The sequence below is a fragment of the Arvicanthis niloticus genome, chromosome 8, assembly GCF_011762505.2.
Source record: "Arvicanthis niloticus isolate mArvNil1 chromosome 8, mArvNil1.pat.X, whole genome shotgun sequence".
NCBI classification, from domain to species: domain Eukaryota; kingdom Metazoa; phylum Chordata; class Mammalia; order Rodentia; family Muridae; genus Arvicanthis; species Arvicanthis niloticus.
Window position 1 is genome coordinate 55,544,923 of NC_047665.1, and position 18,174 is coordinate 55,563,096.

An 18,174-nucleotide genomic window follows, 5' to 3' on the forward strand; every position below is an offset into this window, starting at 1 on the left:
CAGCCCACAACTCTATCTCCAGAGGGGTTTAATACCAGCACTTGTACATTTGTATGTAATCACACACACACAAATAAAAAGTACAAAAATCTTAAAAGCTTTATGGTTATATTCTTCACTTTTGTCATCTCCCCCTGGTTTCTTTCCTTTCTTCTGGAGATTGAATCCAGGGTCTCGTTATGCTTCTTAAGCCCTGTCCGAGTGAGTTACATCTCCAGTCTTCATTTTTCTTCGTGGGGTTGGATAAGAACCATTACTTGTACCTAGGAAAAACACAGGAATGCTGTATGAATGAATAAAAACAAGTGTTGGGTTACTTTTTCATACCTTTCTCATTGAGACAGTTTCAGTTTTTTGTTTGCTTGTTTCTCTTGTTTCCACATAGCTCACGTGCGCGTGCGCTCTCTCTCTCTCTCTCTCTCTCTCTCTCTCTCTCTCTCATACACACACATACACACACACACACCTCCCCCCCCACCAAACAGGGTTTCTTTGTGTAGTCCTGGCTCTTCTGGAACTCGCTTTGTAGACCAGGCTGGCCTGGAAATCACAGAGATCTTCCTGCCTCTGCTTTCTGAGTACTAGAATTAAAGGTGTGCCACCACCACTGCCCAGAGGAAGCAGTAACCCTAACCCTACCCTAGCCCTAACCAAGTTCTGGGTGCACTTCCCACAGCTCAGGTAAGCCATCCATATGGGGACCAGCTCCATTCATATGTAGACCTTTTTTATATTTTCTTTCCCTTTTTGTATTCTGAGTGATGAGCCTTGAAGAAATAAACTTTATTTTACTACTTAATTACATTTGCCTTTTTATTCTTTGCCCCTTTGCCCTTTCCAATATTTGCTACAGTGTTACTGTATTTAACTAGGACTAATTTGTTATTTCACAGTTCTGGAGATACTTTTAAAAAGATGTCGTAAACATAATTCCTATTTCCATTTAGTAGGCACTAGAGTTGTTTCTGTAGGTTTATATTACTGGTAACTGAAATGTTCTAGTATTTTGTTAACTAGTTCATAGAGAACTGACATTTTCCTTTTTCTCATTTATAAGGTTATTTGTTTGATTTAAAAACAAAAAATAATCAAAGAATAAGAAGGGAAATGAAATAAAATACAGATTACACAGTAGAGTTAATTTTTAAAATATGTATAAAATATAAATTTATAGAGAAGTAAAATAACAGCTGTTATTTCAGTGGCATTTAAGGCTTAAAGCCTTTGCACTTTCAGTTCACTTTGCATTATAGCATCTTAAAAAATATAAGTGAAATAGAATACAGTCTGCCTGTCCTTAGGGCATTGCTGCTACTGTGAATGCCCACTGAACTCTGTCTGAACATCCTGTAGATGAGATGGAGCTGGAGGCAAGATTATTTTACTCATTGTAACAATTATTTGCATATCAAATCATTTTTTGGTGTGTGTGTGTGATATAAATACATGGAGATAGATGCTTGTAAATTTGCTAGTTCCCCTTTATGTTTTCATTTTCAGTAATGTAGCATATTTAACCTGGTAATAAATTTGAAATCTATAGCATTTTTTTCTTTTGTATGTCTTGAAATACTGAATTTTTAAGATATGTTTGTATGTATTTATTTTAGGAACAAAGGACTTGAAAATTGAAGATGGCATCTCTTTGAAAGTGATACCTATTTTACCTGCCCTTAGTTATGCACTTCTAGAAGCAAAGAAATCACTTTCTGAAGAAGGAATTCCTCCAAACATCTTAGTAAAGCATAGTTTCCAAGAGCTGTACAAGGTGGACAAAAGCCTTTCTTTGATGGCTCCTCCTCAAGATGGAGTGAAAGATACTGCATCTACTGGGAAACTGCCCCATGGTTTTGACTTGCCTCCCCCGCTTGAAACATGCCCTTCAGAGTCCTTGACTCATCTGAAGTGTTATTTTTCAGACCCTACTGGTTATACTCTCGATCTCTCTGCTGCTTTGGACTTGTTGGCAGAACATCCTCAGTTGCCTAGCATTTCAGATGGGATTTGTGATGCTGGATTTTCTTTAGTTATGACACCAGATCCCGAATTTCTTGACTCAGAGATGGGAATAAGAAAAGAAACTGAAACAGCAGAAAAGTCTGGGAGAACATTGAAAGTGAAGAAAAAAGCTGTGATTCCATCTTCCAGTCAGAGAGTTCAGCCAAAGAGGAAGGCTAGCACATCAGCTGTTACACTGCCAAGAAAGCGGGTGAGCCTGGGCCGCCCCACTTCTAAAAGAACTGCACCCAGAACAGACAACAGGTCATGCAACCCAACTCTAAAGCTAGTTAAAGGGCAGTTTCCTCAGAGGAGAAAAAGAGGTAAGACTAATGTATGTGATTATTAACATTATAACTGTATCCATATGAACTAGAGCTTAGGCAGTGGGTTAGAAGTTTGTTAGAAATGCCATCCCTCTCCCCCCACCCCCAGTGATTTGTATGTATATGAAAACTAGTAAACCAGTGTGATCTAAATAAAAGCTGGAAACCAAAAAAAAAAAAAAAAAAAAGGGAGAAAAATCTTAAAGGCCTGCCTATTCCAATAACGATTCTCTAGTAAAGACGGTTCTCACATATTAGAAAGATGACTGACTGATTTGCTCTTGCAGGTGGTAGGAGAAAGGGGCTCTTCTAAAAACAGACGTATCAATGGCAGCACTCATTCGTAACCAGCAGCCTAATCACCTTGAAATGGTCCAGGACCCAATTTCTAGTCCTTTGTGTTATCCGGTTTTAGTTTGATTTGGTTTTGTTTTGGTTTTTGTGGGGTTTTGTTGTTGTTGTTGTTGTTGTTGCTGCTGCTGCTGTTTTTTGGTTTGTTTTGGGGTTTTGTTTTGGGTTCCCCCCCCCTCCCTTTAAACAGGGTTGGCTGTCCTGGAACTCTCTTTGTAGACCAGGCTAGCCTCAAACACAGGCTGCCTCTGCCTCCTGCGCACTTTCTGCTCCTTGATGGAAAATGTTTGCCAACCTTTGGTTGGTTTTCTATTTTTAATTTGGAAATGTTAATGCCTAAAAAAAGAAGTGTATAGAATATACTACTCACCAAAATCTGAGTGTTAAGTTAGACCCAGTAGTTTAACCACTAGTCATTTCCTTGCCTTGTACTTTATTTTTTAAGTCTTTTAATGGTATCCCAGAACTCTCTAATCTGTTTACTATTATTATTTACACACACACACACACACACACACACACATACCCACCAAGTAAATAAAGGGAAGGATTATACTGATCAGTTTCTGGGTCACCCACACACATACGCTTAAAACTCTCTTGTCTTTTCTGCATAAGGTGCAGAAGTGCTGACTGCACAAATTGTACAGAAAACCAGAATAGAGAGAAAAAAACAAGAAGCTTCTGTATCTAAAGATGTTTCAGTGCCTACAAATGCTAAAAGGGCAAAGAAGCAAGAAAAGTCTCCAGGTAGAGTTGCGTCACGGCCTAAGCCACCTGTGAAAAAATCTCCACAAAAACGGAAGGTAAATGTAGCAAGAGGCCGTCGGAATACCAAAGTCAGAAAGCAGCTCCAACCTGGTAAGAAAGCTTCTTGGAATATATAATAGCAATCAAAATACATCATAACACAAATTTGGTTTCTTTTTCCTTATACTTTTTAGATTTATGCATATAAGTGTTTTACCTGCATGTAAGTCTATGCACCATGTGCATGTATTGCTTGTGACGGCCAGAAGAAGGGGTCTGATCCCCTAGAACTAGACTTAGTGCTATGTGTGAGCCATCATGTGGGTGCTAGAAACTGAACTCCAATTCTCTGCCAGAGCAACACGTGCTTTGAACCACTAAGCTATCCCTAGCCCGGTTTCTTAGTTGTACTATTTACTTAAAATAGAAAAGTAAAATAACTTAAAATTAAATTGCTGCCTTTTACACCAAATACATTATTCTAGATTGTTGACAGTTTTGAGCAAACTACATAAAATTCTCTTTAAGTGATTTAGAAAACTAAGATTCAGACAGTAGCCTCTACTTTAAAGCCTGAACATGAATGTTTTTAAGTTAAAGTATAAACATCCTTATTTATGACTAAATATGCTTGCAAGTAACTGCTAGTGTTTTATAATCAGTTAGAAAAGGCTGTAAGGGTATCTGAAAATAATAAGCAGTAATCAAAACTATTTCTTTAGAAGGTATTTTACTTTTGTTAAACTTATATACATAAGCTAAAAGCTGACTGTATTAGTCCTATATTTCCACCTGCTAGAAATTACTTTATTTTTTTCTTTTTTTAAGATTTATTTTATGTACATGAGTACACTGTAGCTCTTCAGACACACCAGGAGAGGGTATCAGATCCATTACAGATGATTGTGAGCCACCATATGGTTGCTGGGAATTGAACTCAGGACCTCTGGAATTGCAGTCAGCACTCTTAACTGCAGCGCCATTTCTCCAGCCCTAGAAATTATTTATCAGAAAGTACAGTTGTCACCTCGGGCTTAACCTTGATAACAACTGAACATACAACATCCTGCCCTTAGGAATATTTCTCTTAATTTTACTCTTCTGTATGTAATGTGTTTCTTCTTCCAAGTTGCAAAGTCTTTGTTGTTTTCCGTGTGTGTGTGTGTGTGTGTGTGTGTGTGTGTGTGTGTGTGTGTGTGTGTGTAGCTGCCACAGTGCCCTTGTAGAGGTCAGAGTAGTCAGACAAGTTCTCTCCACAGTATGGGTTCCAGGTAAACAGTTTGTCAGCCAAGCACCTTTACCCTACTGGCCATTTTGGCAACTCCAAAGTCTTACCAGTAGCACCCAATTTTTGATATTGAGTCCTGTTAGTATGTCCTCTGTTTTAACAAGAAAACTTGATTCTGTCATCTTTGTATATTGTATATAATATTCTGTCTTATTTCAGTGATCCTACTTTCTTCCTCACCTGTTACTCCATGCATGTGTGTCTTGGTTATTTATTATTTTGGGGATGGGGAGGTTGAGTTTTTCCATGTAGCACTGGCTATCCTGGGACTCGCTCTATAGACCAGCTGATCTTGAACTCAGAGTCAGGTTTTTTTTCTTTGACTATTCATTTTCTGTCCTTTTAAGAAAGTTTGTGATACAGTTTTTTACTTCCTAAGTTAACACTTGGCAGTATTATTATCTTTGTCTTAAAGACAGATTATCATTGCATTCTTAAATTTTTTATGAGTTTAAGTGTTTTGCCTACATACATGTGTGTGCATCACATGCATGCCTGGTACTCAGTGAGGATAGAAAAGGGCATCAGATCTCCTGGTACTGGAGTTATATACAAGTATAAGCTACCATATAGGTGCTTATATTTGAACCCATGTCCTTTAGGAAGAACAGATAATCTCTTCTTACCCTTTAACCATCTTTTTCACCCTGGTTATTATATTTTTAATTGATTGAGAATCTGTAACAAGTCAATAATTGTTTTAAATAATACATTCTTATACTACTTTTCTTATCATCAGTAGTCATTATCACACTAGCCATAACTTACAAGTGATAGTCTATATAAGAAATGGATGAGTGTTTGGAAACTATGATGTTAACAGAAGTAGACCAAAATCAATGTCAGTTAAGTACATTAGGTCATAAAATAAATTCAATGTATCTAGAGCGCTATCAAGAAAATTCTCTGCTTTGGACCCTTTTCAGACCTAGGTCTCTCAGGTTTTTTTATTTTAAACAACTAAGCTGTGTTTGATTAATTTTTTCTCCAATACTCTTCTTATTCCAAATGCTACATGATAGGCTAGAGGTTTTTCACTCCTTAAATGCAATAATTAATTACATGTATAAACTGCCCTTATGTAGGCAGGTTGTTGATTCATTTCACACCTCCTATGATTGATGATAAAGACTTCATTTGGCTTTTCTCTACATCCATTTGTCTGCAAACAGAATTCTTACATAGTATAGTTGTGGACTTTTTTTTCATAATAACAGCATTTAAGAAAGATCAGTGTACAGAGGATGTCTTGCAAACAATTGGAGAATGTAATTTTTCTGATAAGGGCAAACATCTTATTACAGAAAGAAAACTATTAGGAGAGTGCTTCTTTTGCAGTTAATAGTGCCTTTATTGCTAAAAGTAAAGTTTTTAAATGTAAAATTAATGATGATTGACTACCCACCACTTTTGTAATGTTTTATACCTATCATTATAAAGCTAAACATCTCTATTTTGAACACAGTTGGTTTTTGGTAATTCTGAGAAATTGTGCTAGCAAACTATACACTACATCAGATCTCTAAATTACATTTTAACTATTTAGTTATAAGCACACTGTAGACAGACTCTGGTGTTTTGTTTTTCTATCTTTTCATAAATCTGTTGAATTGACTGTTAATTTTCACTTAAGATATAGGAATATGCAGGTTATTCTAAGAAGAACAAATATTACATCTGTCCTTTTGTGTTTTATTCTGAAGCCGAAAAAGAAATTGCTTTACATCTTCAATCAGAAATTTCATCAGATGGTCAAAAAGATGAACTTAACCCAAATACATCTCAACAAGAAAGTGTTGCAAAGATTCCTAAAGGTCCTCCTGAACACTCAATTATCAGCTGTGACTCCCAGGCCCTAAATATGTTAGCTGATCTGGCATTAAGCTCTGCTGCTGCTTCTATACCATCTTGTAAGCTCAGGAACCTTCCCTGCTTCTCTGAATTGCCACAAAACAATGTTTTACTCACTAAAGAAAATTCCTTGCATGGTGCCTCTGACCATGAATATCATAAGGGAGTTAAAAGTCAAAAAGCTGTACTACTACCTAAACCATACTCTAATGAGATTAGTTCACAGTCAGACTTGACTCATAGCCAAGAAGAAAACTCGGTACCTTGTGCTCAGCCCCTTGCTGTTGCCCAGCCAGCATCCCATGAGGAAGCTCGAGAATTCTCAGATGCAAGTCAAAACTCTGTTGTTGTGGAACATTCCTATGCCTTGCTCCTTGCTGAGCAGTCAAAGAAACATCTGCATCAGAGAAAGCTACCAAGCCCTGCTTTTGTAAAGAATGGGACAAAAGGCCCTGAAGCTGGAACACCTATAGGAAAGGTCATGCCATTTCGGCACCTACAGAACACCTCCCCTCTACAAAAGCATTCTGAAGATTCATTGACTAAGCGCAAAAGTCTGTTTGTATCTTCGAGCCTTAAAGAGTTTTTTTGCTCTCATACTGTTCTTAGTTGTGATGGCTCCTTTAAGATTACTTTCAAATGTGAAGGAGAGTATATATTCAGCTTAGATAGCAAATACACCAGCAACCCATTGGAGAAAACTGTTGTGAGAGCATTGCATGGGTAAGTACTACAAGGAATACAGGTTTTAGTTGACATCTGTGATAAGATGTAAGACTAATGGCTGACTTTGGGGAAGGATAAAATACTATAAAGCCATAATACAATGTCAAGTGCGTGTTTACTGAGAGTTGACAATGACAGATTTTGCCATTGTTGATGATCACATGGAGAACTTTTAAATAAATTTAACCTTGTAAATGGATTTTCATTTACAATGTTTGTTAATCAAATAGATAGGAGTGAATTATTTCAAATGAATGAATGATTCTATAAGTTTTTCCTAAGAAGGCAATGGTAGCACACATCATTAATCCCAGCATCTTGGAGATAGAGGCAGGTGGATCTTTTTGAGTTCAAGGACAGCCTCATGTGCAGAGTGAGTTTCAGAACAGCCAGGGTGACAAGAGAAACCCTGTCATAAAAAACAAAACAAGACAAATCATGGTAACAATAATAGACTTATTAGCACTACAGGCTTTTGGAAATTAAATTAATTAAAATGGCTTTCTTAGTTACTGCCTCTTGTAACCTGGAATAAGTATGTGCTTCTACACAGTGATTCCCAATCCGTTGTATATACAGCTCATTTAGAAATCTCATTAAGCTGCAGATTCTGGTGCATTCTGGGGTCTATATCACAAGCGTCAAGATGTCAGTGCTGGATTAGTCTGGATAGTGGTTTTTGAGTATGGGTTTAGTGGATGCTGTGTCCTGAGGGTTATTAATATATTACTAGGCTTTAACAGTGACTTGCCTGCCATAATAAATGGTAGCCATTATTGTTAACAAGAAGAATTAACACTACAGAATGTCATTCAGCATTTGTGAATCATTTTATATTAAGTAAATGACATTCCACATTACCAGATTTCTTTCCTTGCAAGGGTTCACACAGGTAGTTGACTTCCTAATTAGTCTCATTCCTCCACTTCAGCTGTCTGCTGTCTTTTGCCTAAGGCCAGAAATGTTTTGTATCTTTTCTTATAGTTTCACAACACTATTTAGAACTAAACTCTGAAAATTATATCCTTTTTACTATATTTTCAGAGAATATTCTAATCATCATACTTTTCTAACTATTACAAGAGACAAAAATGAAAACTAAATGAACTAGCCATTCTCAGCCAAACTAAAGTGATAAGAATCTGGAGAGTTGTAAGAACCATTAGTACCACAATAAACAGGCTGTCTCCAGAGTACGTTTGGGTGGTAGGAAAGACAAATGCTAGACCGAGAATTAAGAGACTCAACTGTTCTTCCATATAAGTTTTGTGATTTGAAATAAGTTACTTAATGTTCTTGATCCTTGGTTTTCTTCTCTTTAAAGTGAATGGGTTATACTTCATAATTATTTGTTAAATTAACTCTTATTGTTTCATATTTGTAATTTTTAAAATAAAAATGAGCACAAAAATCATCGATAGAGGAACCTATTTATGATAATTAACTAAAAATAGCATTATTTTTTGCATTTTCTTTAACATCTCAGACCCTGGAATAATGATTTACCTGAAAATATGGAAGATGTGAAGCTTTTACTTCATATATGGGTAGCTCTGTTCTACAGCAAAAAGAACAAAGCCATCGGGTCACCTCGAAAGGTAGTAGAACACAAAAACCCAGCAAAATACGTATGCATAAATAGGTCTTTAGAATCTTTGGATCACAGTGAAATTGAGGAGTTTTCCAATATGGAAAGACCCTCTGTTGGAGGGTCTATAGACCCTCTGTTGGAGACTAAGGAAACAAACATTGGTCATGCCACCAATATGACCTTTCCTGGACCTAACTGCGTGCTTCCTTTCATTAATCCACCAACTACCAGAGACTTGGAACTCTGTGTACAGAATGACCAGAAAGAAGTATTTACAGAGGAGTGTCACCTGGATACTTCAGGAAACCAGAATTTCATCTATTCTTGTAATACTGAGGTGAGATGCTATTTTAACTGCCAGTATTAATTTTTTTGATGATTTTTTCATTTTATATGTAAACTTATTCAAAACAAGGTATTATTTCAGGAAAAAAAAATGGGTCTCCAGCTAAGTAAAGTATTTTAATTCCCCAAACTTAATCTTTATAAAGTGTTCCTCTCATCATCCACAGCTAGGTTGTGTCTTCACACACACACACACACCCCCCCTTGCTTTTGAGACAGGGTTTCTCTGTGTAGCCCTGGCTGTCCTGGAACTCACTCTGTAGACTAGGCTAGCCTCAAACTCAGAAATCCATCTGTCTCTGCCTCCCAATCTTTAGTATATACTGGTTAAACATTGAGAAAAGTTCAGGTTTTAGAATACTGCTCAGACTTTACTCATTGACCATCACTGTCTGAAAACCCCAAACTTGGGATAGTTCAGTATGCAAAACTTAATCATCATGTCAGCACTTAGAGGGCTTTCATATCAGAGCATTCTGGGTTTCAGATTTTCAGATGACAGCGTCTAAGAATTTTGGGGGTGAGGTGGGGTAGTGCTCTTTCTTGGGTATTATGCCTACATATGAAAAGCATGTGTTCCATAAGTGGACACATAGTAGTGTAAAGAATATTTTAAGATAAAAGGCACTAGAAGCCAATAGCATGTTTTTGTGGTTAGGTGTATACTTGGCCAATTTTCAAATAGATGTTATTGTAGAAATATTCCATTGTACCTATAGTTAAATATATATTGATTAAATCTATATTTAGATATATATGTAATAATATAATATTTCAAGATTGTTGCAGCTAGCATTTTTTAAAGAGATATAGTGTATTTCAGAATTTTGGTTGGATACTTGCAGGCATGGTGTCATTGGGAGAACTGCAAGAAAGTTCTCAGGTTTCTTGTCACCAAGACTTTTCTTTCACATTCTTCTTTTAAAAGTGACATAATAGTTCCTGATTACTCAGGTTGCTATCTCTTTGGTTGAGACAGAAATGTTTTTATGGTATTTAAAACAGAAATCTTCACCATATGCTGCTAGACATGGCAGTCTGTGAGCATGGTGCTCCAAATATTGCCACCTGTAGTAAATTGTATCGGTTCTTGTCTTTCATGGTCTAGACAAGATCATGCGGAGACTTAACAAAACAACTTCCTCATTGGAATTGTCCTGAGATGTCTTGCTGATACTTAATCTAATTTCCATGTCATACTGTTTAACTCAGTCCTTTTATGAAGTCATATTGATGAATTTTATATTGTTTTGTAGAATAAGAGGCAGTGAAGTGAAAAATAATTTTCTCCAGCTTTAAGCAAAGATACTTAAGAATTGAAGAGGAGCCCTTACCCTTCCTTAAAGAATCAGTTATTTAGAGTACGTGGGATAGTAATTATTTACTATGTTGTGGGAAAGTTCCAGATGTCAAGTTGTACAGTGTAGTTGGAAATTACTGTTTAAGAAGAAAATATTAGTTTTGGCTTTAAATGTTATCTTTTCACTAACAGCAAATTTAAAAACTACTTCTTTTCTAATGCTCCATTTCTTTTGTTTGTTTTTGTTTTTTGTTTTATTTTATTTATTATTATTATTATTATTATTATTATTATTATTATTATTATTATTAAATTTTTTTTTGTTTTTGAGACAGGGTTTCTCTGTATAGCCCTGGCTGTCCTGGAACTCACTCTGTAGACCAGGCTGGCCTCAAATTCAGAAATCCACCTGCCTCTGCCTCCCAAGTGCTGGGATTAAAGGTGTGTGCCACCACTACTTGGCTTAATGCTCCATTTATTAAATGACTGATGGGACATTTTAATAAAGTGTAGAATTCTGGTCTCTCATGTTTATTTGTTTTTTCTTTTGTTTTTAAATGCTTGTTTGTTTCTTTGTTTGAGTCATACTTTACTTTATAGCCAGGCATCTTGAACTCAATATTTTTCTGATTCTACCCTCTGAATGTTGTAATTACAGGGATATGCCACTACCCCCACAAGCTAGCTGAGTGGTAGAGTGCTTACTTAATGTATACAAGGTTCTAAGTTCAAACTTTGTATCACAAAAAAAGGAAACAACACATTCCTAGTGGACGGATTTGTTTATCTCTGCCCTCTGATTTCTTAGATAGTAAGACCCAAAAAACAAAACCCTTGCCATTTTTCATATATGTAATTTTTCTTAATCTGTTGAACTCTTTTTTAAAAAAAACATTTTGTCATTTCAGGTAACTGGATGTAAAGTCAAACAAGAATTATCAGATAAAATAGAGACTTCTAATGTTGTGCTTTCTGGTGTTATAAGTGCCCAAAGTAATGGAACTTGTATTCCCAGTGAAGATAAAACCTGTCAGAGCACAAAGATGGTTTCTTATAATGACTCTGTCACACAAGCCACCTTGACCACAGCTTACGATGGGGCCAGCAGTGAGTCAATGTGTCAGAAGTCTGTGTTTGACAACCTTGAGAACAAAGTTGATACTTGTCACCCATCACTGCTGATAAAAACAGGTGCTGTACAGGATGTTATCCAACATAGCAGCCTCATAAATAACAAATGTCAGCCTTCCATGGAAAGGAGGGATGATAATGTGGAATGTATGATGGTTAATCTTGAGCCAGTTACTCTTGCTTTTGAAAAAAATGCCAATGTACCAATACGTACAGAAGTAAATACAACTGACAAACCTACAGACTTTAATACCGAGTTGGTTAAACAAGTATCCCCTGCCTTGAGTATTCAGTGTCCTGTGTCTGCATTAGAAAAGGTACAAACACAAAGTCCTAGAGATGTTCCTTCTCTTGCTATGTCAGAGTATAAAGATAGTAAGTGCCTTTCAGCCTCTTCAATTAAAAAGGAAACACCTCCTGAGAGCCTGTATCTATTACAGAAAGAGATTTCTCCTCTGACATCATCAGCTGATAAAGGATTAATAATGGAGGCATTCTCATTAGTTAAAAGTTCTAGTTATTTGTTAGCCAGTGATAAAACAAAGTACCCACTAGATGCCTCTTTAAAGTCTCAGAATGGCTTGAGCATGTCTTTAGATGAGGTTCTAGAACCATCACAAGTTAAAGTAGTCTCATCAACCTCTGTCGCCTTGAGGGAACAACAGTCCCCTAATTGTATTCCAGAGATGAGTGATGTAGCAGGTGGCTCTTCAGAAATAATCAATAGTGACAACAGTAGTCTAAACCAAGAAAAGATTTTGCAAACATTTAGTTCAGTATTTCCCAAACAAACTGACCTCTCACTGAATAGGGAAGAAGTTAGCATGGAGTTGTCAGGGGAAGATGCTGATATTGATCTAACTCTAACAATATTACCACCTACAAGCCTCAGTGAGGAGAGAGCAGCTGGTGAAATTGAACAATTGCAGGGGGCCCCAGTAGCAAATGAAAGACAACAGAGTAGATCTGAAGAAATGGTTGAACCAGAACAGGAGAAACTCATAAAAAAAGAAACAAATACAGCTAGCTGTATGTCAGTGTATCCTGTGGAATCTAGAGAACTATTAAAAAATTGTTCCCCCGAGGTTGCAGAGAAAGTTAATGTCACCTCGGACTTTTCGTTTGGACCGCTAATAGAAGTGTCACCAGCCACAAGTCCTGATCCCATAGTACAGACTGGAGACAGACAATCATCTCCATGTTGTTTAAAACTCTGTGGCTTACAGTCTGAGAAAACTAACAAGTTCTCCAAGATTAAGTCAGGAGATGTACCAGAAAAAGAAAGTCTTGTTGGTCCTAACAGTCCAAAAGGACAAGATAAGTTAGCTCAAGTACAAGTGCAGCTCTCAGCTGATACAGAAGTAGAAGGCAGAGTTACGGTGCCTGGTAAAGTAACTGAGGTCAGTGTCCCCAGTGAGCATAATGAGAATTTATCTTTCTTAGAAAAGGTACAGTGCTATGATACAGAGTTAAATAAGCCTATCTCACCTGCCAGTTTTAAGCCTCTTGAGAAACCTGTAAAATCAGGAAATTTATTGGAGGCAGATTGTATGGAGAACAGAAACATGGACATAAAACACCTTGCCTTGGAGTCCAGTGTACCCTCAGGTTGTCCTAGAAAAGCTGTTGAAAATAAATCTTTGACTGAAACCATTGAGAAAAATGTCTGTGACAGTGATGTGAAAACAGAAGCTGATAGTAATATGCAGGCTGGGGCAGTAGACTCTGCCTCCATTGACAATACTGGTGTTCAGACATACTTTCATCCAGACGTCTCAAAGTTCGTTTCTTCCTCTGACAGTGCTCAGTGCACCTATTATACAAAACCAGTAAGTGTAGAGCCAGGGTTTCAAACACAGGAAATACCAGTAGTAAGAATGGCCAGCTTACTTAAGAATATTGGAACTGAATTACATGAAGAAAGGATGGATCTCGGTGCTACTGGCCTTCAGTCTAACTCCATGTCTACAAAAGATGAACAAAAGACAATTCATATGCTGCAGGACACAATATGTGAAGTAAAAGAGTTCTTGAATGGTGATGTTTTCTCCCAGAATGCTCATTCTTGCCAAAATACAGTAGACTTCAGTGAAAGTATCAGCGAAGCGCCTTCTGCTTCCTTAGTCCCAGAATTTGTTGACTCTGTTTGTGATGTCTACAAAGAACATACTTTCAGTGAAAGCCCTAGCATGGGACATGAAACTAAGGCAGATGCTGAAACAATATGCAGGGATACAGAGATGAGTGTAAATGCTTCCATGTGCTGTGGACCATGTTCTGGAGACTGTGTTCAGGAGTCTCTTGATTGTAAAAACTGCAAGTTTGATGTGGAGAATTTGAGAGGTAATCACACAGCTACAAAAGATGCTGTAAAAGATATCTGTGACTCATTCACAAGCTTAAACAACAGTGATGACACCTGGGCCTGCTCTAGCAAAATTTCAGCACTTGAGACACACATCCCACCCAGAAACCAGGAAATGGAACCACGTCCTATCTCACCAAATAGTAAGTGTATGCCACGCTACATCCAGATCCCAGATTCCCATGGTATCCCCAAGACTTATGCTAACTTTACTATAACAAAAGAGTTCAAAGATACCAAAAGAAGGTTGCATAACCTGAAGAGGCATCGGAGTGCAAACTGCAACCTCCTCAGCTCCTGGACTAGCACCTGGCATGTGACAGATGACCTTACTCAGAATACATTAGACCTAGAGTACTTGCGTTTTGATCATAAGCTAAAACAAATAATAAAGAATGAAGATTCTCAGCAATCTTCCCCTTCCAACAACATCTTACCTAAGGAATCACTCATCCAAATCTTGATTGGAACATCCCCCTCCACACAAACATCTGAGGCCTCAGGTCTACATCTTCCACCCAAGAGCAGAAGCCCCATTCTGGTGACAGTTGTCCACTCAGACACCAGACAGCAGAGTCATCATAGAAGAAGCTACTCACCCAGCAGTCTAGACGACTCTTCCTCTTTTTGGAAGGAAAAATGTAGTCAAAGTACAAATCTTAAAAATTCTGAAGGAATTCAGACTGTTCCATTCCACCTCAATAAACTGAAATACAACAGTACTTTAAAAGAATCTAGAAATGATATTTCACTTATTCTAAATGAATATGCTGAATTTAATAAGATAATGATGAATAGCAACCAAACTGTTTCCCAAGATAAAGAGTTAAATGTAGCTTCTGCAGAAGCTGTGTCCCAGGAGACATACCAGCCAAAACAGTCGACATCCTACAAAGATGTGATCACAGACTTGTGTGCCACTCTGCATGTCAAACTAAAAGGAGTTGTGAGAGAGGCTTGTAAGAGCCCTTTCTGGTTCTACCTCGTTGAAACAGAAGATAAGTCATTCTTTTTAAGGACAAAGGTAAAGTACTAGCTTACTCTATACTATATTATCTTCTCATTTTAGTTTATTTTAGAAGTAATAAACTTAGAAGTTTGGGCTTAAAAAGAAATGGTATGGGATGTGATGTGATGTTTAGTTTTTAATCTTTGTTCTTATTGTGTACTCCATAGCAAGTATTGTCAGTAACTCATATGGAACAGAAATTCCAACAGGGCAAAAGTGAAAAGCCTAATGGTGAATCAAGACAAATGTTGGCCTCCTTCATGTCAGACTTTGACCATGGTTACATTAGTTTTCAATGACCACATTCTTACCTTACCATTCAATTTTTTAAAAGAAAAATTATATTCAAGGACTATGATGATGGCTCAGTCAGTAGTAAAATGTGGGCCATACAAGCATATGAAGGCCTGATCAGTGTTCATACAAAAAGTGTTCATACATGGCCTGTAATCCAAACACTTGTGAATTCCTGGGCCTTGCTGGCCAGCCATTCTAGTTAAATAGATTAACTCTAGGTTTGGTGGAAAACCCTATATCAAAATGGTGGAGATCAATAGAAAACACCTGAGTATCAACTTTGGCACCCACATTCATTTATACACAGAACTCATTCACCAAATGACTTTTTCGTTGATGATATACACTGGAGGAAAATAGGTAATAACTTCTGAAATGAAAGCATGTCTACTATGATAACATTTTATGAAAAGTAGTCTTTATACTAATTCAGATATATCCTACAAAGGGCTTAGTGATGCAGAGAAAAACATGGGACAACAAAGAACAAAAGGTATGGGACAGAGGGATCAGAAGGAACAAGAACTCGGCTTGCAGGGGTAGATAACAGGCTGGTCAGCACCACTGGAGATGAGTTTGACACATGAAAGAGCCATGCTCGCCGGGCGGTGGTGGCGCACGCCTTTAATCCCAGCACTTGGGAGGCAGAGGCAGGCGGATTTCTGAGTTCGAGGCCAGCCTGGTGTACAGAGTGAGTTCCAGGACAGCCAGGGCTACACAGAGAAACCCTGTCTCGAAGAAAGAGCCATGCTAGGAAGGGACTCACTAATATTTTTAAAAGATATTAGCAGGAATTGTACAGATGGCCCAGCAGTTAATAATACTTAGCTGTTCTTGCAGAGGACCTGGAGTTGGTTCCCAGCACCAACCCAGTGACTCATAATTGTCCATGGGCAGTTGAATGGTTTGAAAATACTGATAGTATTTCACCACAAAGCCACTGTTTATAATAAAGAGTAACGGCGTTTGTACAAAGGTACAACTTTTAAGTGAGGAACACATACTTAAATTAACATTATAATGTAATATGCATTCAAGAGCACAATGTGTGTTGGGTGTGGTGGCCGACTCCTATAAATCCTAGCAGTTGGATGGCTGAGATGGGAGAATCACAGATGATTTGAAGCCTGGCTACTGGGTGAGCCTATCTCACAGCGCAGAGTTCTATAAGCTTTGGAAACATATCCTGAATAATTCTGGCAAGTTGTGAACTATTCTTTAGTGGTGGGATACAGGACTGTTTGTAAGATGAGGATCTGCAAACAGTAACAGATCGATCTTAAGTATGTCAGTAGAGTATTAAAAGAACTTGATCAAAAATTATACTGTCCCTTTTGAGTGATAATAAAACAGTCAAATGTTCACCTGTTTGGAGATCTAAGGCAGACAAATACATCACAAAGACAATAAACGTTCTGACTGCTTGTGAAGTATAATTGCGGTGTCCAATGGCAAGCCATAATCCTTCATGCAAAAGCATAACATAAGAGGCATAAGGGAGGATGGGGTTCAGGTTCTTTCATATTGCACATTCAGCCTTCTCAATCAGGCTTCACAAGGAGCGCTCTGTGAGGTAAAGTGCTAACCTGTCAGAACATGTAGTTCCTTATAAACGTGTACTCTTAAGTGCATTACCCTTTTATTCTAATATGAACAACCAAGGAACAATTAACTCTTGAAGTGGGTTCTCATTAGCAATAAAGGAATGCACTGGTATGTTGCTAAAATTCTAGCTATATATTAAAATTAACAGCATTATGTAAACACCTAGCAAACCTGTCAAGTCTCACTCTCTTGAATGTGAAATTTCATGTATGTGTATTAGTTTGGATTTTTTTCTTTAAAGCAGCCTTTGATATTTTATAAACTGCTTTATCGTTAAAATAAACTTCTTGCTTGGGCTGTTGAGATTGCTCAGTAAGAAAAGGGACTGGACACCACACCTGACAACCTGAGTTTGAGCCCCAGGACCCATATGGTAGGAGAGAACCAAATCCTGAAAGTTACCACCTGATCTCTACATGTAGTCCATGGCATGTTTGTCTGTGCACTCATTTACATATATATACACAAAAACATATACTAATAATTTTTAACTAAAAACTGAAATTCAGTTCATAATTATGTGTGTGTTTATTTAGTAATAAGACGAGTAGCTATTTGTGTTGCCTTAGAAATAGGATTTGCTTTTTTTTTTTACATATTGTTAAATATTTTTGTTTGCTTCATATTGAGATGTGTTGGTAAGTAGCTCAAGTGCCAAGAATATACGCATCACCATGCCCAACTGGTGGCTTGATTTTAGTAAAATACAAAAATAGTTGTACCTGGGCATAGTGGCACGTACCTTTAATCCCAGCACTTGGGAGGCAGAATCAGCTGGATCTCTGAATTTGAGGTCAGCCTGGTCTACATAGTGCATTCCAGGGACGCCAAGGTTATACAGAGAGACTTTCTGTCTACAGAAACAAAAAGTTCTGTACAAGTATCCTTTTTAAAGTAACAGCTGTTTGTAAATCTTTCAGAGCATTCTAAAGAAAGGAGGTCATACAGAAATTGAACTGCTGGATTTCTGTCAAGCTTTTCACAGAGAAAATGAGACACTATTAGTTATCATTAAAAATGAAGACATGATTTCACATTTGCATCAAGTAAGTTTGTAATCTCACAATAAGAAGACATGTGTTCTAGATACTGACATTATTCTATAGTATCATGAGTCATTGTTGCTATTCTGTGTAGGGGTATAGCTGACATATTTCCATTGATTCTTTAGTGGGAAGATACTCTGTGAGAGTACAGTGTGCTATACTACAGAATCACCCAGGCTTTGTAGGACAGGCTGA

The 18,174-nt window shown here is 37.4% G+C and overlaps 1 protein-coding gene across 3 annotated transcripts in view; it reads left to right on the forward strand.

Annotated features, from left to right (window-relative positions):
* The window catches only part of Tasor2 (transcription activation suppressor family member 2), a 43,696-nt gene that overhangs the window by 20,573 nt on the left and 4,949 nt on the right, over positions 1-18,174 (forward strand). For all 3 annotated transcript variants that reach the window (XM_034509578.2, XM_076939409.1, XM_076939408.1), the window contains exons 10-15: positions 1,611-2,321; positions 3,294-3,536; positions 6,417-7,287; positions 8,777-9,218; positions 11,435-15,046; positions 17,854-17,979. In XM_034509578.2, coding sequence (XP_034365469.1) covers positions 1,611-2,321; positions 3,294-3,536; positions 6,417-7,287; positions 8,777-9,218; positions 11,435-15,046; positions 17,854-17,979 — 6,005 coding nt within the window. The remainder of the gene's footprint in view (positions 1-1,610; positions 2,322-3,293; positions 3,537-6,416; positions 7,288-8,776; positions 9,219-11,434; positions 15,047-17,853; positions 17,980-18,174) is intronic.